Below are 25,545 nucleotides of genomic sequence, written 5' to 3' on the forward strand. Positions count from 1 at the left end.
TAACCACCATTCCACTCTGTGGTCTTTTTTCCTGTTCTTTTTAAAAATGTTTTATTGATTTCAGAGAGAGTAAGGAAGAGGGAGAGAGAAATAGAAACATCAATGATGAGAATCATTGATTGGCTATCTCCTGCATGCCCTACATTGGGGATCAAGTCTACAACCTGGGCATGTGCCCTGACAAAGAATCGAACTGTGACCTCCCAGTTCATAGGTGGATGCTCAACTACTGAACCATGCCAGGCCACTCTGTGGTCTTTTGAGTTATTATTGTTGATGTTATTAGATTCCACATATAAGAAATATCACATAGTATTTGTCTTTCTCTGTCTGACATATCTCTCACTTTTAATAGTGGTTGCATTTGAGAAGAGAGAATCAAGGGTGAGCAGAGGGGCTTTAATTTGTATTTTGTATTTTTCTAGAGTTTGAATTTTACTACCTTAGAAATAAATGAGTATGACTTTTAAAAATTCCAAAAGGGGTTATATGGGTGGGAGCTAAATGGCTTGTTCTACTTCTTCTTCTTCTTCTTCTTCTTTTTTTTTTTTACTTTATGTCTATCTTTGTTAGAATAAAAACTGATAATTGTTTATTATTTTAAGAATTTCCCAATTTGGTAAAACAAAAATGTGTGTGTGTGTGTGTGTGTGTGTGTGAGAGAGAGAGAGAGAGAGAGAGAGAGAGAGAGAGAGAGAGAGAGAGAGATGTCTGCAGGAATATAAACCAAACTGCTAATGCGTGGGCCAGATTTAAAGATTGTTTGGGGAGTGGGAGGGAGAGATGAGTTTCATGCTTTAAACACATATGTATTGTTTAAGTTTGTTATAATGAACATGTATTACCATTCTACAGTTTTTCAGAAAAGAAATAATAAACTATTCCCCTGAAGTTAAAAGTGACATATGCTCATTGTGGAAAATGTTGAAAAGTATAAATAAGAAATTAACAATCACAACAGTTAGCATTTTAGCATGTTTCCTTTCAGGCTTCCTTCTATGATTTTTTTTTTACATAGCTGAGTTTATACTGTATATAGTTTTGTATCCTGTTTTGCTCTTTTAAGATTAAAAAGTAATTCTCCCATGCCATAATAATATTTGGATGGCTGTATCATACACCATTTTATGGTTTTGTCACAATTCAAGCCAATTAATTATCTATTTCTTAAAGTTGAACACTCAGGTTCTTTCCAGTTTTTCCATATTAAAAATGATTCTCTAGTGAGCATCTTAGTAACAAAATCTTTGTTGCATTTCTGAATATTTCCTTGGAGTGGATTCCTTGAGGTGGAATTACTGGATCAAAGAATAGCTTTCTAGAAGTGGAATTAATGGATAGAAAATATTTTCATGGATAACAAAAGGTTATACTAATTTTTACTCCCCCCAATAGTGTGACAAGAATATCACCACTCTCTTGCCAGCATTGTATATCATCCTTGTTTTTCTTTTATCTCACCTATGGGAAAGTTGTCAGTGACAGTGGTATCTCCATTTTTCATTGCTATCGAGACTAAACATTTCTCATATGCTTATTCACCATTGTTATCCCCTCTCTGGGAAATACTTATTTCTATTTTTGCCCACTTATTGACTAGAATCTCCTGGATTTTCTTATCAATTAAAATGAGCTCTTAAAAGAGATCTACATTTTGTCATATTGATTGCAAACAAAAATATTTTTCACAAGTTTGTTGGTTTGTAAAAATGTCTTGGCCATACAGGTGTTTTTTTTTTTTTTAAGGTAATTAGATCCTAAGTGCAGCCTTGAGTTTGAGCCTGTTTCCCTTTGCTTAAATTGAAGAGCTTTTTAAAATATATTTTTATTGCTTTCAGAGAGGAAGGGAGAGAGAGATGGAACATCAATGATGAGAGAGAATCATTGATCAGCTGCCTCCTGCACGCCCCCCACCGGGAAATCAAGCCCACAACCCAGGCATGTGCCCTGACAGGGAATCCAAATGTCACCTCCTGGTTAATGGGTCAACGCTCAATCACTGAGCCAAGCCGGCTGGGCTGATTAAATTGCAACGTTTTGACAAAAGATCTGAGGGTCATTTCAGATAATCCTAAATTTAGATCTGGGGGTTGGGGATGGGGAGGATGATTGGGCCGATTTAGAGATCCTTAAGCTCACATGAACTTTTAAATGATTTAAGAAGATGAGGGGTGGGGGTAGGGATAGAAACAGTTTGTGCCAGAAACTTTGAGAATTCTGAGGTAAGAAGCCAATTGTCTCAAGGTTCCTGCGTGTTGGGAGGGGGAGTAAATGATGAGCAATCGAACAGAATTCCTGATGGAAAAGTACAGCTCTGGGCTGCAGATGTGGGCATGGCTTGGTTTTAATTATTTGGCCCCCTCTATCCTTTCCGTTCCCCTCCCCCTGCCACAATAAAGAAGGTCAGAAAAGACCAAAGGGTATAGGCAGCTTCCATAAGGCCTTCTCCAGTGTAGCCGGTTAGCACATCAAAGGCTAGATGAAATACCCAGAAAAAAAGAAGGAACCAAACCTAGGATCATTCCAAACGCCAGCCTTCGTCTGGGCTTCAATACAGGGTTATTGTGACTTGCCAAGGGTAGCTCGACAGAGCTCAAATAGAAGAACGCTGCCAGACACAGAAACTTTCCTCATTATTCTAAGCGCCCCCCCCCCCCCCCCGACTTCCAACCACACAAAAGAGCAGCGACAGAACGTTGTTTACTGATGATGCCTTGGGACTGAGCAAATTAGTGATTGTAAAAGGGTTTAGGTTTTCAGAGTAAATCTGGTGATCGATCTGTTTTCCCAGATATTGGGAGGGTTGTCAGCAGGGGGGCTGTGCAGACTTCAGCTATCCTGGGGGTACTTGCCCCACAGTATCTGGGGGGAGGATTGGGAAAAGGCCGTCAAAGAGAGCAAACGGGGGTTCCCAAAGTGAAAATGGGTTGGCTGGGTCTTGAAGGTGCAAAAAGGAGCTCAAGGAGTGAGGTTCCTGTCTCCTATAAGAAAGCCTCGTGGTGGTCCAGGAGGATGGCTGGGGAAAAAAAATGAGGCTTCGGAATAGAAGGCAGGGGAGAAGCCCAAAGCTAGGAAATGGAGTCGGTGTTTGGCGTGCATCAGGTGGTGGGAGGGGGGGGACGGGAGGGACGGGGGGAGAGGTGGGAGGGGGCGCCCTCAGACAGAGCCCAGTAGAGCCAAGACTCTCCGAGGGGGTCGGTGTGTCAGGAGCTAGCAGGGAGCTCGGGAGGACTGCACGCTGCATCCCGGTGAGCCCGAGGATGGTGTGAGGATGGCATCAGGGGGGCTCCCGAGCCTCGCAGGTGGAACTGAGGAGTGGGCTCAGCTATCTCAGCCGTGGAGGATGCTGGATGCCACTGGGGGAGGGGATCCACGATCCACAGGAAGATGCGGGGCCTGAGCAGCGCGCATCCGCAGCTTTGAGACAGACAAGGCTGGGACACTCCGCCCACTTCGGCCCCGCCCCCTCCCCGCCTGGCCCCGCCTCCTCCCCTGCCTAGTCCTTGTTCGCCTAGCCCAGCGCGCCACTAGCTCTCCGAGAGGGTGGAGAAAGCCTCAAGTTCCGGAGCTTTCCCAAGTCCGGCCCGACATTTGCTCCAGCGATCATGGCTGCCGAGGAAGTGGTGGCGACCGGCGCCGACCCGAGCGAGCTGGAGAGCGGGCTGCTGAACGAGATTTTCACGTCGCCCCTCAACCTGCTGCTGCTCGGCCTCTGCATCTTCCTGCTGTACAAGATCGTGCGCGGGGACCAGCCGGCGGCCAGCGGCGACAGCGACGACGACGAGCCGCCCCCGCTGCCCCGCCTTAAGCGGCGCGACTTCACCCCCGCCGAGCTGCGATGCTTCGACGGCGTCCAGGACCCGCGCATACTCATGGCCATCAACGGCAAGGTGTTCGACGTGACCAAAGGCCGCAAGTTCTATGGGCCCGGTAAGGCGGTCGGCCCCCGGGACGTGGAAACAAAAGAAGGGGGCCCGGCACGGGGATGAACCCGGGAGGGGCGAGGGGAAAGCGGGGCGCCCCCCGAGAGGCATGGCGACCGAGTCAGTGAGGGCGGGCAGGCGGAGAGGCGGGCGGTGGGGGCTGAGCGGCTTCCCCCGGCTCGGGGGTGGGGGTCGAGAGGTGCTCTAGGGCTGCGGGCCTGTGGGGGCCAGATTCCCCGCCCCTGCCAACGCCCGGGTGGGGGTGTGTGGAGAGTCTGACGCGCTTAAGCTGGCGGGGGGGGGGGGTGAAATGGCGGGGGGGGGCGCTGGAAAGGGTGTGGGGGGACACAGCAGAACGCAGTGTTAGGGGAGTTTTGAAGGTATTGGATTTGGGGATTCCTGGAAGGAGGGGATGGTGTTGTCTTAAGGGTGGCATGGGGGATGGGGGAGTGGGGCAGTGGGAGGAGGGACGCCCAGCCTTGGAGAGAACGTGAAGGCCCTTGATGCCAGGAGTAGCCATGGTGGAATGTGAGGGTGTGGGAGAAGGAAAGGGAGATGGGATTAGCAGCAGGTAGAAGCTTCGTGCGTGGGGGTGTGATGTGAGTGTGCGCTGTGTGTGCATAGTCAGTGTATGTGGCTTGTCGGGAGTATGTGGGTGTGTGTGTGCGCGCGTGCGGACACGGAATATGGCATGTGTCAGGTATGTTTGTGCATGTGTTTGGTATGTGTGTGCACGCTGTGTTTAGCGGACAGGGAAAAGCTGGAAGATGAACAAGGGAGGTTCGTTAGGAAGAAGAGAGCTGGGTGAGGGAGGAATAAAGGCCAAATGTGGCGGACAATGGGAATGTAGTAAGATGAGAAGGTAATACCGTAGTCTATAGCAAGAGAGAAAGGACTAGAAGCCAAAAAAATTAAAAATGGAGTGAGGGAGAAGTGGGAGGATCCTGAGAAACAAAGGGGGTAGGGCTATGAAGGCTACTGGGTATGGGGATTCAGGAAAAGCCAACCAGAAGAGAAATGAGGGTGGAAGACTGCAGAGCTGTTGTAAGGGGCAGGCTTGAAGGGGCCTTAGAGGTGAGGCTTTTCAAGCCCAGTTGGATCAGAATCACCTGATGAGCTTGAGGAAAAATATGGATTTCTGACCTAATCACCATAACAATGAAAGATCCCCAGGAATCTGCATTTAACATGCTACTTCTCCAGGCCAATTCAAGATTCAGCCTGGTTTTATAATAAAGAATACATATTTGCAGTGGAGGAAGAAGAGATTTCAGCTCCTCCAACATGGACTCCTCTAAAACCAGGGAGCTCTGATATACACACTGACCACACTCTCTTTCCTGCTGCCCTGGAGAGAGAAGAGTATAGAAGGCAGTAATCTGGCCATCTCCACTCCCACTTTGTTTTACTCTCCCAGTTCAACTAATCAAAATCAGATGTGTTAAAATTCTTAAGGAACTCTCCCATTTAGCAGTTTTTCCTTGTGGATCATTTAGATCTACTTTCTGCAGACGTGTAACTATCAAAATAATTTGAAGACCACACCTATATTATTTGTCACTTCTGGTGGCACACCTAGAGGCATTATCAATAAACACAATCATGTAAATAACTGTTATTACTGAGCTGCACCATAAAGCAGTCAAAACACATGCATGTGGGGCATCATCATATGATTTTAGTTTGCAAAGTCGAGAGGAATGTAGGCCTGTGCAGAAAGCACAAAACTAGGAGTCGAGCAACCTGGGTTCGAGCGCTGGTTGGGTCATTGACCAGCTGTGTGACCCAGTGTCAAGCACTGTTCTCTCTGGGCCTTAGTTGTCCCTCTTTAAAATGATGGCCCCTGTGAGATCTCTACATCTCTATCCTGCACTGTCATCCTGTAAGTCCATGAATATGTGACATTGTGTGGAAAGGATACTTCATATTACAAAGGATTCCTAGGAATTATTCATTCTAGTGCCTCTTCTATGCATGGCACTTTTGTAGGTGCTGGGACTATGGCAGTGAACACACACACACAAAAACACTCTCACAAATCTCTGCTCATGGAGCTTACATTCTAGTTAATACACATTCTTCCAAGTCCTTTAATGCTCCTCTCAGACTGTGGTTAAGTATTCTGTGAATTTCTGAAATGGTGAGGTCCAAACCAGTACAATTGGCCTATTTTTAAGCACTAGGTGCTACTATTCCCATTAGAAAGCTATGAAGGTTTTTTTTGTGTGTGTGTTTTTTTACCTTCTCTGGTGGAAATAGTAGCATATAATCATGATTTAAAATAAACATTTTCTTTAGAATCTTATTTGCATTTCAAAGTTGACCATAAATTTCACCTAATTTGTAAAAAAGAAAAAATCCTGGTGGATTGAGGTTTCAGCTGACCAGGCCATATTGAAACTTGACCCATACTTCTATAAACTTTAATGTCAGGTTTGCTACTCAATCAACCTTGTGGAAATACATTGTTTAAAGTACACTGGATTCTTTTCATTTATTTGTACAATATTTAAACAAGTCTAAATATGCATTTTAAGTACCTACACAATGATTCACTACTCTCTTAGATGGAATTATTTTGAGGTATTGATTCCGCCTCTATTTTCCATGAAAGTTTTAGGATTTTTAATCTTCCTTCAAACCCAGAAAAAACAGAGTGACAGATTATCTCTGTTCTATTGCATCTTTATTGACAGTGAAGATTATGTAACATGTGGATAGATTTCTAAACCACTGATAATCTCATAAAAGAATTTATCCTGCAGATGCCACATGTTAAATGTTTAATACATTCTTGCAACCAAAGATCTCTGTCGACATTTATAAGGAAATGTTCTCATTTACTAAAACCTTAGTGTTTATTATCTTAAGAAACCATAACTTTCACCGGTGTAGCTCTGGTGCCTAGAACAGAGCCAGGCTCCGTTTTCAATCTCTTAAAGCTGAATTATGACCTGTGTATTATCTTTTATTAGTCCCTCCCAGCCCCCCTGCCCCCCCCGAAGGTCATCATTTATAGCTTTTTTATTAGCTATTTGAAAATAACAGGAAATGAATGATAATGTATAATATTTTGATTGTTTTAGTTATTTAAATAAGTTTAATAACAACAGGCCTTGTAGTATCCACTACATAATGATCAAAGTATCAACATCACTTACAATTTCCAAATGAAATTGGATATTCCAAAAAGGGGCTTTCTATGTTGATGGGTAAGGAAGCCATTTTCTGTGTATGAACCACAGAGAAATTGACTGTCTAATAAAGATTCTGTCTTTGGTTTTGTTTTGTTTTTAAAGAGGGGCCATATGGGGTGTTTGCCGGAAGAGATGCATCCAGGGGCCTCGCCACATTTTGCCTGGATAAGGAAGCTCTGAAGGATGAGTATGATGACCTTTCTGACCTCACTCCTGCCCAGCAGGAGACCCTGAGTGACTGGGACTCTCAGTTCACTTGTAAGCATTTTTTTTTTTAAGTTGTGGCTGGATCAAATTTCGACCAGTAATGGGATTCACAGCAGTCCAATAGTTATTACTAAATAACCTGAAACTTGGGAGCATTTTGATAGGCTCCTGAATCTTGGACGGATCAAGTTCATGGCTTGAAGTAAATGCAGTAGTGCTGAGTCACTTGCCATGACTGCATACCAATTTTTAGCTTGTTCTCTATGGAATCTCGGGTTTCTGGTTTTTTTAGTTTTTGAAAGGTTTGCACAGATTCCACACTACGATTTGGTGACTGATATGAGGGGAAAGGAGAGCGGCCATCATAGCTACAGAAAGAGGGGTTTTCATAAGCCCTCTCTTGTAGAACTTGCTGTTTAAAAGCAACCCACATTTCTGCTGAAGAATAGGAGACTTGTATTCTATAAAACAGCTTCTCTTTGAATCTAACTGAGCCTAAATATAGGCCTCATCTACAAATAAATGATGCTTATAATGTGCCCAGCAACAATGGTGTCTGCATTTTTAAAAAGAAAAAAAAGGAGACACTTGTTTCCTGGCTTCTGCTATGGGCTGAGGTCTTTGGGGGAGAAGTAAGTTTGGAGGTTAAGTTCAAATTTTGAGCACTGAGAAATTGGTTTTTGTCAAACCTAAGTGTTTAAAGATACCTTTAGCAATATTTCATTGCTAAGAATTTGATAGTAATCTTTCCCAGCTTTGAAACAGTATATAAAGACCATGATCATTTCTTTAAGGAAAATTTTTTTCATTTAAAATGTGATTTCCTATTTGCTGTTCCCTATAATCAGCTAAATATTACTGATTGTATTGCTTTTTCCCCCTAAATCCAACCGTTTTCTTTAAAACTAATGCTGACTTCAGCGAGAGTTCTTAGTTAATAATTAGTCAGATAAGGCTCTACCTTTAGAGTTTGGATCCCAGTCAGATTAAGCATAGCTTTCAAAAGGCTAGAGGCAAGTCTTTTTACTTGGAAAACATAATTCAGCTATCTAACATAGTCCCTCATTTTTTGCATCCTCAAGATGCCTTTGTAACAATAGGTTCTTCTATATGAAACCAATGAGCTGTAATTTATAACTTACAAAGCTCTATTTTGTAGGGCTTGCCTTCATCAGTGGAGTAAAAAAGTGTGGTTCCCATCCCCCCTTAAACTAAGCTTAGTCCCAATTGTTGTTGTGAAAGTTCAGCTATACTCAGGGTTGCTGTGGATTCCCCTTAAGGCATGTTTCTCAAGCACCCGCAGCTTTTATTTGTCTTGCACAGTCCAAGAACCCTAGGGACCTTTATAATATGTTCAGATAGGGAAGTTCCAGTTGATCCTGGTGATTATTTCACACAAAAGCAGCTCAGATTACCTGGTTAGACAGGTTGGTACTCCTTTAATTCCTACCCATATTCGGAAAGAGGAGGCTCAGTCCTCTTGGCCTCTGACATTGAGATGATTAACCCTGTGTTAGCTTGGCCACAAGGAACCAGCCATTATGGTGGTGGTTTGCTGACTCTATCTCATCCCAAGTCTTTTGCATTCCAGTTTATCCTCTTAAATCTGTTTTCTCCAACATCTCCAGTGCTATGCCTCCTTTACCACTTGCTTTAACATTGTATAGCTTTTTCCTCCTTTTGGGGAAAATTTTCGTCTCCTGCTCTCATCTCCATCCACTAGATATTATCATTCATTCCCTGCACTGTCAAACAACCAGTGGTTGTTCCTAAGCACTGCTTCATTTCCTCTCTGTACCTCCTTATTCCCTACAATATGCTTCCTATCCCCACAATTTGATTGAACTTTATCAGAGGTTTCCAAGGACCTACTTACCAATACTAATTTATCCAGTCTTTGTAATAAATCCATCATGTTCCCCTCCAGAGTCCCCATTTCGGTTCATAGAATCTCCAATTTTTACTTCATTAACTCACATTTACAGTTATCCTTTAAATTACCATATGTTCTTCCCTTTCCCCTCCCACACCAATACCCCCCTACTCCTGACTCTTGATCCTGTGCATGCTTGCCGGCCTCTTGGTCACCCTGTTTCTGGTCTCTCCTCTACTGTCATCTCCCCTCAACATGACAGTGATACCACTGTTGCCAAAGCACTATTTTACCTTGTCAGACCTTTGTCATAAACCTTCAGTGCCCTTTGCCACATATAGGATAAGTCCAAACTCATCAGGCTGGCTTTCCACATCCTTTATACTATTTCCCCACACTGCTTAGACAACCTTGCTCCTACTCTACTCCTGCCAACTTGGTCTCTTTATTGCTTCCCAGGTATGTTCAGTCTCACCTGCATGCTTTTGTATGTGGTGTTCTCATTTTCTGGAAATCCCTACCCAAATCCTCCTGTACATTTTCTAAAGCATATTCTAACTAATTCATAAGGAGCCTTCTAAACATTTGTACATTCATTTGTATACTCATTGCACACTCTGTCAGACGTTGCTGTCTGTTTTATATTTGTCTTCTGAACAAAACTCTAAGAAGCCCAACACATTGCTAAGTAGATTGTAGGCCTCTAACCAATACTTTAACATGAAATGTGGTAGTGATTTGACCATTTGTGTTTTTTCTATCCAGTCAAGTATCATCACGTGGGCAAACTGCTGAAGGAGGGGGAGGAGCCCACTGTGTACTCAGATGAGGAAGAACCAAAAGATGAGAATGCTCGGAAAAACGATTAAAGCATTCATGGATGCATATCTATTTTTGTATTTTGCAGAATCATTTGTAACATTCCAGTCTGTCTTTAAAATGTGGTGATTTCAATATTTAGAAAAGTTTTGAACTTGCTGTAAATTTTTTTAATTAACATCACTAGTGACACTGAAAAAATTAACTTCTTAGAGTGCATGATGTTTGTGTGTCATAAATGCAGACAGTGAACTGCAGTGCTGTAATACAAATGTTAGTACTGTTTTTCTTCTATCTGTAGTGAGTACAGGCTGAATTTAAATTTGTTATTCCTAAAAGATAGGTAAGACTTGGGTATTTCCCCCAAACACGTAGAAATGCAAAATGTGCAGAGTCCTTCAAGCACTAAGAACAAAGGATCAACTTTTAGTCATGATGTTCTCTAAAGACAGCAAATTCCTTATTTCTCAATTGACGTAACTGCATGAATTCCATCTCTAAAGCAAATCTGCAGTGTCCCAAAGGTTTTGATCTTTATTCAAGAGAGCTGTCCAGTGAGAAAATGAAATCTCAAAGCTGGTCTTAGTTGGAAGAAATACATTAATTGTTTCTAGACGGCATCATTGTCCTCCTTCAGACACTTGGACACCCTCACTAACTGTTCTCTACAGTGAGGATTAAAACATGATCTGAATATTCAAAAGGAAGCTTTGGGGAAAATCATCTGGCTTGCCTAAAAATATAAATACATGAAGAACATTATAGGGCTATCTTTCTAATCTCCATGTTCATGGTGGAGCAATGGTTATTTGACATGAGGGGCATGTAGATCAGATGTTTGCTCTACTAAGAGCCTTCACACACCCCTGAATAATGAGAAAACAGTGCACATCACTAGCCAAGTGGTTTTTGAAGTAAAGTATATTCATAAAGTGGTAACAGTTAACTCTTTTGTCACAAAACTAGAGCCACTGCAAGAGTAGTAGTCAAGTGTCAAGGTCTTTGATATTGGTCTTATGGTTAACAATAAACTTAGCTAAGTAGACTGTACAGTTGTATGACTTTGTGTTATGTGAACAACTAGTGAAGTTTTAAACTCTTGTAATTGTAGTTGAATAGTATTTTCCTTGTATTTTCTTGTGAACCATGTTTAATGGTTTTACCTCAAATCAAAATGAAGTGCTTTAGTCAGTTAATAAAATGGTTTTACCCAATATAGTGTGGTGGGTTGTTTTATTTAAAAAAAAAAAAAACAAATATAAGGAACCAGATTAATCACTTTACTTTAGCTTAAATATCAAGAGTTTCACTTTTGAGTGATTTTTTTTTTTTTTTGTATTTCAGAAGGAACAAATAAAGGGGCAAAACTTCATAGAATCCTCCCACCACATACCAAATATCAGCTGTTAAAATAGTGGATTGAATTGATTTTTCGTGATTTGTAAATTCTGCCTCTTTAAATAAGAACTTTCTAAACTCAAAGGCAGACCTCTGCCTTAGGTCTATATATAGCAAGGATATAAAGGGATAATTTTATTGAAGGGATTGCTACCAAATGCCAAGGCAGACTTTTGAGGTTTTTTTAATCGATTTTTTTGTTCTTATTTATGAATTCATCAGTCACTCCTTGTATGTGCCCAGACTAGGGATCAAACCGGCAACCTTGGGGTATTGGGATGATGCTCTAACCCACTGAGCTATCCAACCAGGCAGAGTTTTGTTTTAATGTACCATCTGATCAGTTAAGTAGTCAAGAATCCTTAGAGTAGCAAAGTTCATTCACTTCATGTCAAAAAGGGGATATTAGATTTGCATATACACTGAGTGGCCAGATTATTATGATCTCTGAATGCATAATAATCTGGCCACTCAGTGTATATTCTATATAATAAAAGGCTAATATTCAAATTGTCCCCTCAACCAGGAGTTCGACCAGCAGGCAGGCCAGCCAACCGCCCATGTCTCCTCCCCCTGGCCAGGCCGGGCCCCACCCATGCACGAATTCATGCACCAGGCCTCATATATATATATATATATACACACACACACACACATACACACTGAGGGGCCAGATTATTATGCGTTCAGAGATCATAATAATCTGGCCACTCAGTGTATAATCAGTTGTATAAACATACACAACTGATTACTCTGAATATTAGTGTTTTGGCCTTTTAATGTTTAATGTTGACAGTTTTCTTATAAGAGATGTACTCCCTGAATGAAAGAAGGTTCACAGCTTTGCATGTTTTTGTTATTAAACCATATTATTACCTGGTTTTTTATTTAAATGTGCCCTTTTCCCCAACTAGATTTCATACAACAAATAATCAAGTTGCCTGTTTTGTGCCAAGCAACCTGTTTTACCACTGTATGTTTTGGAGAAGGGAGTGGGAGACGAACTTGGGCCACCTTTGCAGCCTGAAATCCCATTTAGATGTTAAGATTAGGCTACTTATTTTACAAAATTAAATGGGTTTGTCTAATGCCAGGTTAAAGCTTCAATCCCAAGTAGCCTTATTTCCCTCCATTCAGAACTAAATCAACATTGTATTAACTACATGTAAAAAGATATTATTGTAAGTTAGGACTTGAATCTAAAGACATTACACATCCAGTTCACATATTCATAAGCCATTTTATGTAAAAGGCAATTCAAGAAGATGAGGGAACCACTATGGGCCAGTGGGGAAAGTGTCAGGTGAACATGTTTGCTCTCCACCTGCTTTTGTCCAACTCCTACAGAAACACTGTTCTCACAATCAGCATCTCTGGGTCTAAAGCAACATTTCCTAAGTGTTTTCAGTATCTACACAAATTTGTGACCTCTACATAGTGTCACATTTACCTTACCTCAGAGGGCAAATTCAAGATCTAGAAAAGGCATCCATACAGTCCTTGCTGTTTCAGAAAGAGCTCTTGGAACCCAAAAAGGACCCTTTCAGCTCTCAAGTGCCCAGATTGGACACTCTGCCTTCCTTATATAAATAACTAGAGGCCTGGTGCACAAACTCGTGCACAGGTGGGGTCCCTCAGGGTGGCCTGCAGGGATTGGGCCCCAGCTCGCATCTCCAGCCTTGCAGCCCAGCAGCCCTGCCTGGCACCCCGCCTTGGCCTGGCGCAGCCCCCTCACCTGCTCCACCATCCCACCTGCGGGGCAATCCATCGGAGCCAGGGCCCCCCTGTCTGGGTCCCTCAGTGCCTGGGAGCTTGGCAGCAGCCCCGCCCCCACCACTGCTGCTGGTCGCCATCTGCAGGGTGATCGGGCCCTGCTTGAACCCACCTTGGCCTGGCGCTGCCCGCTCACCTGCTCCACCATCCCATCGCGGTCCCACTCATTGGGGCGCATTGGGGCCGGCAGTGCCTCCACTGCCGCCCACTGCCAGCACCACTTTGCTGACACCTCCTGGTGGTCAGTGCATGTCATAGCGAATGGTCAAACTCCTGGTCGATCTCCCGGCCACCAGAGGGGACAATTTGCATATTATGCTTTTATTATATAGGATACTTAGAGGCAGTTTGCTGTACATTTCATGTGAAAGAACAGTTAACTCATGAATGGTCAAGGACTGATTACTAAGGCCCCAGCTCACACCCACACCTGTTTTGGGACACTGCATAACTGTCTAAACTTTGCACCAGACTAGAGACCCAGCCCACACCCACACTTGTTTTTCAACATTGTATAACTTTAATACTTCCACCAATGGCTGAAGGGATGAGATGAGATTCCATGAAGTCCTTTTGCTACCTTTCCACAGCACTGGTAAAACTTTGGTTGAAGGAAGAAGAATCATAAGTTCCAATATCCCAATTTCAATTTATCCAAAATGAAAATAAAACTGTGGTTTCATGATCTCTGAAAGTCAATTTCCATTAACTAGCATCATAAAGGGAAAAGTTGCATAGAAATAATATTGAAACTAGAGATGTATATTTTCATAGAAAAATGTTGTTATAGTGTCCTGGCCAGTGTGGCTCGGTTGGTTGGGTATTGTCCCATGCACCGAGAGGTCACTTGTTCAATTCCTGGTCAGAGCACATTCCTCAGTTTCAAACTCGATCCCCAGTAGGGGACATGCAGGAGGCAGCCAATCAATGTTTTTCTCTCTCCCTCTTCCTTCCTCTCTCTCTAAAATCAATAAAAACATTTGAAAAGAAGAAAATGTTATTGTAGATGTCCAACATTGCAGCCAATAATATGGTAAATGAACCAAGATTCTATTCACTATAACAATTTTATTTTTAATCTATCTGAAAATTGAATGTGTATTATTTCTTTAACATTACAGATGGTTAGCAATATTAATTCAAGGCAGCATTCTATAGGTAGAAACTAGCATGGAATTACCAGCATTTATTTAAAAGTTAACATTGAAACTGTATTGTAATAAATACAAATACATTTATTTGGTTCATATTTTCAAAATTACCAGTTTCCATGTCTTTCTACCTGAGCAATTCAAACAAACTGACAAAAATACCTTGACAAATTTTGAGCTTTCTTAAAACACTATCAGAAGTACATACAATGAAAAATATGAGAACAGTTTTAAAGTTCAGGCCCTTACTTCATAGGACATAGAAAAAAGATATGAGAAAACACTTTTGCCCCAATTAAATAACAGCATAATAAAGAATAACAATGTTAATTAATAGAAAGTAATAATAGTATTTTTAGTTTTGTTCCATTCCCTACTAAATCATTCAGTTGAAAAGTACAATTATTATCTTCCACATTTAAGTCCTACACAAAATAAGAGGTTTAGTCAAATCTAGAATGTTATAACAAGACATAAAAACCCAAGGTTGTTCCAAAGTAAACATAAAACCAGCATTTTTATTTTCTTCTAGGCCCCAGGATGGTATTTAGTTAGCAAACAAAACAAAACAAGACAGAAATTATTACACAGATCTAACTTAGCACCAGCTCTATTATACAAAAAATGCACATGCTGTTTTAAACTTTTTTTTATTATTTTACGTCTTTATGAGCAGCAAATTATTTCCATGACTAAAATCTCTACAAAGAAAAATGATCAAATAAGAAATTGAGGTGTGTTTTCTTTTTTTGTTTTCTGGAACATAATCTGCTTTCCATTATAAACCCATAACCTTGTTTCAATGGCAGGGAACATGAGAAAATAAACAGGCAGGGTCTCATATTAACCTGGTTGCAGAAAGTTGTCTGACAAAATACAAGCCATTAATAGTTTTAAAAGGCTCCTTGGACAACAGTACTTTGAACATTAATAGTCAGTGCCAGTCTTCAGAAGAGAAAAGGCATTCGCCCCATGAGCGATTTTTCAGATTTGACAAGCCAAACCTAGTTTTGATGGTAGAATCACTGGCTTAAAAGTGAAATTGAAGAAAAGAGAGCTAACAAATAATTTGTTATCTTAATAGTAAACATAACCTGTTTTGCTACAGTCACTTCTGAACTTTTGCATGGACTAGCATACTTCTATTGAATGTGACTAGAAGATATCAATGAAACAACATATCAATAATGCCTAACTCCATGGCATTATTGAGGATTGAGGAGTCACTTGTTACTGTTTTTAAAAAGTCATTTTGGGACTATCCAGTGGCTCTCACTTTAGATAAATGAGAAGATTTTCTAGCCCCTTCAGATATCAGGTTGCTCAAGAGGCTGGTTATGAATACATGTTGTGCCTCATCACTCTGGGCAACCACATTGATTGGCATCCTACCTTAGCTTTACCAGCTGGTACTGTTTTATCAAGTTAGGACTATTGCAAATGGTATGAAAATGTTGCCTTCTATACTTTTGCAGATGAAAATCACCATTTTCTGCTGCTGGTAGTCTGATCCTATCAATGTCTTCAGTTGCTGAGTCAGGTATAGTTTTGTTGGAGATAAAAGGTCACCTACTGGCCCTGAGGTTCTAAATCCAACATAAGGCAGAATGAATCAGTTAAGCTTTCAACAGAACATGCACATTAAGATGTAAGTCTTTATGAATCTGTAAAATATTTCAATGTAAAAATAGCATGTTCAAGAACTCCAAAAACAGTAGATAAAAAGATAAATTGCTTAAGAATTTACAAATCTGGTACACATATAACTTTCCCCAGGTAGAAAACTATGGGCATTGCCATTGACTCTTCCTAACTCCATGGCATTATTGAGGATTGAGGAGTCACTTGTTACTGTTTTTAAAAAGTCATTTTGGGACTATCCAGTGGCTTTTTACAAACTGATGTCATCCAACCCTGAAAGGATTATGTAACCTGAAATGGAATACTGTCATGTCTTCTCTTCCCAAGTGCCATTATTGGTGCCCAAGGATCTTTCAATATTTCCTTTTGCAAGTCCCCCCACCAAGCACCACTGGTTGTATCACTTCAATCCTGTTGCTTTTCTAGGCTGGAATATCATAGGTTTCTTCAAAAACAACTCTGCTAATAGTCCACTGTCCCTTTAAGCCTAAAGGACAAATCTGAGCCCCTTTTTGATTCTTCTTCCAATACTTTGTTTTTAGAAGGAAAACTCTTTGAGTACTATGAACATATTAAGAAGATTAATTTCCTTCTGATGGGTGCTCATGAAAACCTCTAATGATATGAAGAAGTCTATGTTCTAGCTGTTGTCTCATTTCTTTTATACATAGTTGTTTCTAGATGAAAGTTAGGAAAGTTTGTTGTACATGGTGTTCTGACGAAATCAAAGAACACGTGAAAAGATCCTTATCCATTGTTGTCCTCTTTGAAGATAACTAATATTAAATGATGACCTTATGATAGCTAAAGGGTCAAAGAGGCTATCTCAATACTTCTTGATGTTAATTTGCTCTTTCAATGACACCAAATTAAAGTTATAGTTGAACTGTAGAAATGTCTGCTCTTAGATCAGGAAGTTTTGCAAGCACATTGTTTTATCAACTTTCAGAAACTGGATGTTTTGTATTTCAAAAGCTTGCCAACACACCTGCAGTGATTTTGACCTGTTTTATAGTTTGGCAAGAGAAACAAGGTTTTTCATTTGACCTTGCTCAAGCTTTTAAATGTTTCTCACTTGCTCTTGTTGTTGCTAACTACACAGCTATACTTAGTTTTAAATGTTCTTTTTGCAAATTGTTTATTGTGAATAAGGGTATTCCTGATCTAAGAGACCTTCAAAGTATAAAGAATTATTGTAGTTGTTTTATAAATAGCTTCTATTTCCAGTGTGCTTCTGATTGTGACATCTAATATTATAATTATCAGAAGTTGGCCTGGAATATGTAGAATTCTCATGTCTTGTGACTCTTCTTACATTCTGGTTATATCTTGCCTTCCGCATAGTCTGTCTTCTTTGGGAAAAACGCCTTGAATAGAAAGTATTAGTAAATTTTGATGATTTTGGAAGATGAAAGGACCTGTAGTTCACTCTCTGGTAAAATGTATTATTACGGAACCGCCTCCTCTTTCTTGTGACATTGCCTCGGAGGGAACCGGAACTGGACTTGTGGTAGTTGCCCTGATCAAACATGTATTTGGGGCCTCGCCTTTTCTTCAGTTTGATGTTGCTGTTCTCAACTCTCATGAAATTGTTTTCACCCTCAAGCCATGAACATCTTTGTTCATACTTGAACCTCTTGACTGATTTCCTAAACTGGTATTTAGAGTGTTTCTCCTCCCCAAAATGTTTACACTTTGAATACAAGGTCGGCTGACTTGATCTAATTTCTTGATTGTTAGTGATGACTTCAGCATCGAGAGATCCTCTTTCGGGTGCATTTTCATATATGGCCACAGATTTCTCTTCCTCCTCTTTGTTTATGATGAGGGTTTCATTGAAGCATTCAGAATCACTACTAATTTCCTCGAGGAAATCTGCCAACTTCAACTCTGCTGACATTTTGGGTGAGGAAAATTGGCTTTGACTTCCGGATTTGGAATCTTTGACCTGGTAAGCATGGGTCTCTTCCAACAGAGGGCCCTTTCCATCAGTTGGGGTCAATTGATCATCAGCTTCACTGGCGCTGTCCTTGCGATGATTTTTAAACTCCTTAGAACATCCTTTGGCATAATATACTTTTGCTCTATTTTGTGGCTTTTGCACAGGATCCTGAGTATGCAGGTTTTGCATTTGACTCAACCTGGTTGAGTCACATTTGTACTTTCTCAAATTGATTTGAAATCCATTTCCTGTAGCATGGACAGATCTCTGCCACTGACGTGTGCTTGTTGGGTGACTTGGTTCTAGGCAGATAGAAGGATATTTTGGAATGTGATGATATTGGTTTAATAGAAAGTCAATAAGGTCACATGTTTCACGGTTTTTCTTGCCATGGTCTTGCTCAGTTAATCTGGAAGGATAGTTATTAGAACTGAGGTGGTCTTCCTTCTCAGGAGGCTGACCTTGAATTAATGCAATTTGCAAGGAATTCTGGTCAAAGTCAAAAATGTCAGTGCATTCATTGGTGGATAATTGTCTAGTTCCCTTTTTTCTGACTGAATTATTTCCATTTTTTCTACAATGGAGGGAAGATTCATGTAACTGAGCCCTATTTCTTCCCTCCATATTTTGTTTTCATTTATGATCTAAACTGGCAACCTGTATCTTGGTTCTTTCTCCTGATTTTGAAGATATTTGGTATTTATCTTTTCTTTCTTTAGAGTTTCCAATGTATTCCCCAGACCATGATTAGCTCCAGGGCCTGCAACATCTACTTCTTGTGGGTTAAACTGTGTGGATTCCTTCAAAGAAAAAGGTTAAAAGTCTAACATAAAAAAACTAAACAGATTAAAATGTTCGAAGAAAATTTGGATTTCTGACATTTTTGTAACAGGTTTCTAATACCACCTAGGATCAATCCAAATTAGGAACACTGTTGTACTAGGAATCAGGAGGTATAAAATTAAATGTCTCGGTCTAATATGAGCTGCTTTTACTAGATTTGTGCCCATCTTTATGTTACAAGGCACCACAATTTACATACTTTCAAAGCACATGACCCTTTTGTTATTTGTTCACAAACTGGGGATATGAAGAGGAATAAGAAATGCTCTATAGCCCTCCCAGAAAAATCCTAGAACAACAACAAAAACAATTGTTGAGTGAAACGTGTCTACAAGAGAGTCAACTGACTTGAAAGGTAACCTGTCTTCTTTCTGTTTTTCATTCCAGTTTTTCCTATGGATTGCAGGTGAGGGTGTCTCTGCCTGCCCTCAGTCAGAATCAACACAGCGAGTAGAAAATGTGGCCAATGACAATGGTTCTATCTGTGGTGCTATCTGCTCTGCACAACTGCAGGGCAAGTGAAAGGTGCTGCCCACAATCCCACCCTGCTGGGAGAGTTTGTACAGTGCTTCTACTGACACCTGGTGCAAATCATGGCATAGTGCTTACCCATTAACTAGGATTAGAATGTGGGAATTGCATAATCAGTATAAGGTATCAATGGGGCCAAGAATTAGGCATCATTCACATTTAAAGAGAAATTCTTCAGTGGTCATTAAGGTAAATTTTAAAAGATCCAGCTACCCTTATTATAAGTGGAAATGCAATATTTTTCTGATCCTGATTTCACGGACTGTTCACATTAATGAGAAGAAGACTGAGATTTCAAATATACATTAAATCAACTCAACTAATGCCATTTACCCTTTGTACAGTATTTAAAAACACTGAATACGGCCCGGCCAGCATGGCTAAGTGGTTGAGCATCGACCTATGAACTAGGAGATCACAGTTCGATTCCTGATCAGGGCACATGCCTGGGTTGCAGGCTCGATCCCCAGTGTGGGGCAGCTAATCAATGATTCTCTCTTATCATTGATGTTCCTATCTCTCTCTCCCTTTCCCTTTCTCTCTGAAATCAATAAAAATATATTTTTAAAAAACAAACACTGAATATGGATTTTTAAATGAACAGCTTGGGAGCCTTTCTGTAAGTGGAGGGAAAAGAAGTTCCAAAATTGGAAGTTTCCAAATAAAACAATTGCAGTGTGATATGAGAAATTCCTTAGCAAATACTTTAGGACTAATTGACATGAGCTTGCTATACAAAGCTATCTGTTCAAGGCTCTCCCTTCTCATTCAAACTGTTGCAGATAAATGGACATGTAAAGTTAATGGAAGACTACAAAACTAACACCCACACCATCCATTTCTTCCCCCTGGCATTTTCTGTTACATCCATTAGGAACCTAGAAAAGTAGATACACTGGCTATACTGCCCTGGGTAAAACTGTCTCGAAGTTTAGCAACACAACGTGTGTGTTACAGATGGCAAGGGTAAGACACAATTCCTTGAGAGAATTTGGGTACACCTTTTGGAAACCCATGATTGGGGTTACTAGAGATCAGCCTATTGAAAAACTGCAATATGCCTTCCATAGAATCAATTTTAAACAGGTGATAGCTTAACTGGAAGAGTTGTGTCTCCTACCAAAACTGAACAATGAACGAATGGGAAAGAGCCTTACTGCAATTTTCCTCAGGAGCACCAGTAGCAATCAAATGGCCTCCACCTGCCTTGAACCAGTAGGAACTTCCTCTCTTCCCACTCCTCCGAAGAGTTGGGCTCTCCAGGCAGCTCAGCTTTGACTCTGTCCCACTTCCTTTGCTGGTGTCTGTCCCTTCAGGGGGTCACCTCCTGACCCTGGCCTTCTTCCTCTCTTCCTGGGCTTTCCTCTCGTCCTTTCTTTTTCTGGACAATGATTAAAGGGCAACCATTCAGAAGGTATTTATTTGGCATCTGCTCTCTTTCCCACTCCTTTCCCACTGTGGGTGAGGAGAGAAGAGGGCAACATGGACAAATAACAAATCATTTAGGTTTGCAGGAATCTCTCACTGCTAACCCCAGGACCTGGCAGAGACAACTAAAGATAAAAGACACTCTGATGCATCCATCAAAGGAGAAAGACACATAATTGAGTTGATTAATTAGAAGCAAGTACTGGAGACCTTACACTGACAATACCAAAAAAAAAAAACAAAAAACTACAGAATTTGAAGGAGGGGCCTCTAGCCTCCACTTTCTCAAACCACAGTCAGGGATTACTGGACCAGCTTTCACAGTAATTATTTCATTTTTCTTAAGATCAAAACCTTCCATGAGCTGGTTTTACATAGGCAAATAAAGGTAAGTCAAAGCACTCAGAAAACCTTAAGGGTGAGAACTGTCCTTCATATATATTACAACACAGTACACTATCATAAAAAAACATACTGGCTTAGAAGATTTTGGGCTTTTTTTTTTAAACTGCTGTTTTCTGAAAATGTAAACTGTTTTGGTTAGGCCCTATGGAAACATGGGGAAAGAAACACAAAAAAGGACAATTATCTGAGTGAGAACTTAGCCCAAAAGCTGGAGGATTATCTAAACTGCATGTTCGGTCTAGAAATTTTGGGGGAATACTTACATTGACTAGCCACAACTTCTGGCCAAGTTTCACAGACGTGACCTCAAGTAATTCCTATCACTTCAACAGCTAAAAAACTGAGAGACACAAGGAAAGATACTCTTCATCTCCCTTTTTGAATGGCTGTAATTTACAAGAAAAAATGGAAGAATAAACATGCAAGGGGAGGGGCCAGGAGGTAAAACTGGTTTTCAGAGCCCAGAAGTTCTGGCCCATTTGCACCTTGGAAAACCTTTGACAATCCAATAGTACTTTCTAGTCTCAATCTCCTAAATTGGGAAACAATGATAAATTCAAAGGAATAAAGGTTCACAGAAAGAACTTAGGCCAACAAGAAGTATAGTCCCAATAAATCAATCCATACCTTCTTGCCTATGGGTTAGTTTGAATATTGACCGTCCCGTTGAAGAAAACCTCTTCTAGACCTGAAAAGAGGTTTGTTTATTTTTAATTAAAAAGCATTTTAGATTTGTAGGCTAGGTAAAAGTTGGTAAATTTTAGATAAATTGGTATCTTTTAAAATTTTTGGTAGGCTAGAATTTTCACTATAAAAGTTCCTGGTTCTTTTTTAAAAATCATTTTAGTTTAATAAGGCTAGTCCCATTATTTCTCATTACTTGTTCTCCCTAACAAGGATGTTGTCTTTTAAAGTCTCTTGTTTTCAACTGTTTTTGTCATTTTGGCTTTGTAACAGCACTGCTGAAAGAACTGTGCCGTTCTCCAATCTGAGCCAATTCCTGCCCCCTCCCACCTGAATGTAATCTTTCTATAAAGTCTAGCCATTCATCCAAAGAGATAAATCCATAAATCAAAACACCCTCGTTGTTAGAGTTGGTCTCCTTACCTTACAGACTTCCTTGTCTCTCTTCTTTTCTTTGCTTTCTTCCTCCAGTTCTTGTAATTTTAGCGTTTCTTGGTTTCGTCTCCTTATAGCTCCTGCACGGAAGTGTTTGGTTGTATCATACATAACCTGCCCCCAAATATTTCAAAGTTTCATTATAAAAGTTGGCCAGTGTGTCTCAGGCCACAGAAATAAAACTAATTTGGGCATGGGAAATTCAAAACCAAATGAATTGAAAATATTCTCTCTATATCCTAGTACCCATACTCTTCTACTACTTCCGCTAAGCCTTCCTAACAGTCCTGCGGGCTTCAGGATTTTCTTTGGCAGAACCTTGAGGAGCTCACTTAATTGTCACAGGTGACATCACAATGCCATCATCAGGCACAGGCTTTGATAGTCACAAACTGGGCAGTTGGGCACTGGTATATGGGTATCATTATAGTATTTGCTGCATCTTTTGTCTGACTGAGTAGTTCATAATTTTAAAATAAGTACATTTTAACCTAAGTATCTTCACAGATGACACACACATTCATACATAGGAAGCTACTTAAGCTAAAAGTCTAAATGCATGCTAAAGATTAATTTAGAGAAAAAGGAGGGTTTAGCAGCATCTTTTCCTCTGCTGGATTAAGATTTCAAGAAAGAGATGACTAAGCAGTCAGACATCAATATGGTGACATGACTAGACAGATAAGCTGAGTTTAGTTTGAAACGAAATAATCCAAGTTTGTTGGGATTATGTTTTAGCAATTTACCTGTCAGGCATCTTGAAAATATAAGTTGTGATCTCAATAATAAATAGAGAGTAAATTGTTCTCCTTGTGATTTCAAACTCTCTCTCAGCAGATTGTCAAGTAGAATAAGCATATGAGATACTTTGATAAGAGCCATGAAACATACTTTTAATGCCTTCAAGAAGTTATGGCAGAACCCCAGATTATAATAACAATCACTTTAAAACCCCAGCTGGCAGCATGCCTGATAGCAAAAGAATGTTCAAATCAGGAATATTTTTCTTCCTAAATATCCATTTATTAATGACAACACAAATATTTACATGAGCTATTGATCAGAGCCCAGTGGAGTCTAAGGAAATTTATTCTAGATGCTTCCTTCTAGCTTTTACTTAGGACCACCTGAACAGTGGGAAATAAAAGAAACTGGCTACTTCTTATCTTAATGTTACATGCCAGAGCTTTTCCAGCATCCACTTTAAGCATCAGCTTCATTCCTCAAAGGGTCTCCATGGCTTTTATGAAGTCAGTTGACTCCCGATACTGTACAAAGGCCTCAAATGTCTGCATGCTGAAGCTAAAAACCCCCAAAGCTTCCACCAGTCATTACTTCTCTGTAGGGGTCAAACATAGAAATATCCACATTCTTGATCTTCCCAAAATTTTCAGTGACCACCTATAGGATCTTTTCACATGGCTTCCCCCCAGTGGAACCTTTAGGCGCAAACCCCTTGCCAGGCAAGCCTTCGAAATTTGTGAAATCCAGGCTCTTATTGTGGTCCAGCTCATCAGCCCTGTCACTTGATGGGGCCTCCTGTTCCTTCGGGAAGTGCTCCTACTGTCCCTGGGCATCTGTAGCCACTACTTTTAAGTCTGTTTTCAATCCATTTAGCTTGATGATCTTCCCATGTAATTTTGCCTTCAGGATCTGAACCAAACTTTGTGTTTCAGCCTCCCCCTGGAATTGGATGAAATCCTTTGTACTCTTGGAATTGAACTGTGGTGAACTAACTGATCAGGGCAAATTGGGCTCTTCAGCTGGTCAAGAACTTCCCAGTCCAAGAAAGGACTCATAGGTTGTGTACTCTCTGGGAGCCATACATTGATAATTTTGCTATGGGCATGAGGTAGAGGTGCTGATCTGCACAGAGCTCTGTTGCCTCAGCGTTATCATACACCACCGTCACTGTCATCGTATCCTCGGGCAACCTTGGATGGTGAAAGGGAACATCTTCAAACAAACCGAGCAAAACACAAATTTGGACTTTGAATAGTGCTAGCATTTGCTGGACTTAGGTCAAACTGAGAGGGGATACTATACGGATATTTAAGACAATAGCTTTCATTTGTTTAATGTGCTTTAGAGGTTTCAAAGAGTTTCCATACCATATACTGTCTCAGTTTCCTTAACTGTGAAATCAAAATAATAGGACTTCAGGGATGATGAAATAGGTGAGTACATGTGAAATCCTTAGAATAGTGCCTGGCACACAAGAGGTTCTCAATAAACATAAGCTATGGCTATTGTTTATACTACTTTATCTCATTTGATTCAAGAAGCAACCTGTGAGTAGGTATTTTCATGCCTGTTTTACTGATGGGAAAATTCAGGAAAATTAAATGAGTTGCCCATACATTAAGACCCTAAGATTCCAAATCTCCAATCCTATATAATAAAGAGGGAATATACAAATTGACCATCACTCTGCCACAAAGATGGCGGCGCCCACAGCAGAGGTGGGGTTTCCATAAGACAAGATGGCTGCACCCACAGCGAAGGCCGAGTTCCCATAAGGAGCCTTAACGAGCAATCAGTAGGGACCTGAGGCTGCACTCTCCCTATCCCCCGCATGGGGCTTGACAGGGGACCTCAGGTCGCGCCCCCCACCCTGGCGCCAGGCCAGGAGACCTCAGGCCACACACCCTGCCCAGCAGGGCTTGACGGGGGACCTCAAGGCTCACCTCCCACCCCGGCCCGGGCTGGGGGACCTCAGGCCATGCCCCCCAACTCGGCACCGGGCCAAGAGACCTGAGGCTGTGCCCCCCTGCCCAGCGGGGCTTGACAAGGGTGGGCCGCTGCATCTGGATCTAGCCCAATGTGGGGTGGGGGATGGCTGGGTCTGGGTCTCGTGCAATTTTGAGGCACTCATGGGTAGGCGAGGACTTGACTCTGGGTCCCGTGGTGCGCCCCAGACTCTGACAAGAGGAAGATTTTAATATACATTTTACTAATTTTCTTTCATCTCTGACACTTCTATTATAGAGAAAGGGCAAATAGCAATATTAAAATATTTCCTCTAATTAATCCCCTTTTAATGTGCATGAATTTCATGCACCGGGCCACTAGTTTTTGTAAGTCCCATAAAAACCTGCTGGAGATGGCACAGAAAGAGGGCAAAAGTAAAATACATGTAGCACCTTCGTGAACAAGCAGCTAGCTAATCATTCTAAGGTTGGTTTCTAAGTCTTTCATGCCCATATCAATTCTTATTCTTCCAGTCTATTGACTAACTAAATTGAACTCTAAGTTCAAGTGAAGAAGAGACAACCTCTTCTAATAAGTGAAGAAG

At 40.9% G+C, this 25,545-nt stretch overlaps 1 protein-coding gene and 1 pseudogene across 1 annotated transcript; one reads left to right on the plus strand and one right to left on the minus strand.

Moving 5' to 3' along the window:
• The first annotated feature begins 3,511 nt into the window (after window positions 1-3,511).
• Window positions 3,512-11,233, plus strand: PGRMC1 (progesterone receptor membrane component 1). Its single transcript, XM_008156834.3, has 3 exons — window positions 3,512-3,930; window positions 7,223-7,378; window positions 9,966-11,233. Exons 1-3 carry the CDS (start codon window positions 3,606-3,608, stop codon window positions 10,067-10,069), a joined length of 585 nt encoding a protein of 194 aa, XP_008155056.1. The 5' UTR covers window positions 3,512-3,605; the 3' UTR covers window positions 10,070-11,233.
• A 5,101-nt stretch (window positions 11,234-16,334) lies between these two features.
• On the minus strand, window positions 16,335-24,168 carry LOC129149384 (A-kinase anchor protein 17B-like; annotated as a pseudogene).
• Between the last annotated feature and the right edge of the window lie 1,377 nt (window positions 24,169-25,545).

Source organism: Eptesicus fuscus, chromosome 1 (assembly GCF_027574615.1).
Source record: "Eptesicus fuscus isolate TK198812 chromosome 1, DD_ASM_mEF_20220401, whole genome shotgun sequence".
NCBI classification, from domain to species: domain Eukaryota; kingdom Metazoa; phylum Chordata; class Mammalia; order Chiroptera; family Vespertilionidae; genus Eptesicus; species Eptesicus fuscus.

Coding starts and splice junctions, on each gene's coding strand:
- PGRMC1 (XM_008156834.3), top strand. CDS start 3,606: ATGGCTGCCGAGGAAGTGGTGGCGACCGGCGCCGACCCGAGCGAGCTG. Junction 3,931..7,222: donor CCGCAAGTTCTATGGGCCCG/GTAAGGCGGTCG, acceptor TTGTTTTTAAAG/AGGGGCCATATGGGGTGTTT. Junction 7,379..9,965: donor CTGGGACTCTCAGTTCACTT/GTAAGCATTTTT, acceptor TTTTCTATCCAG/TCAAGTATCATCACGTGGGC.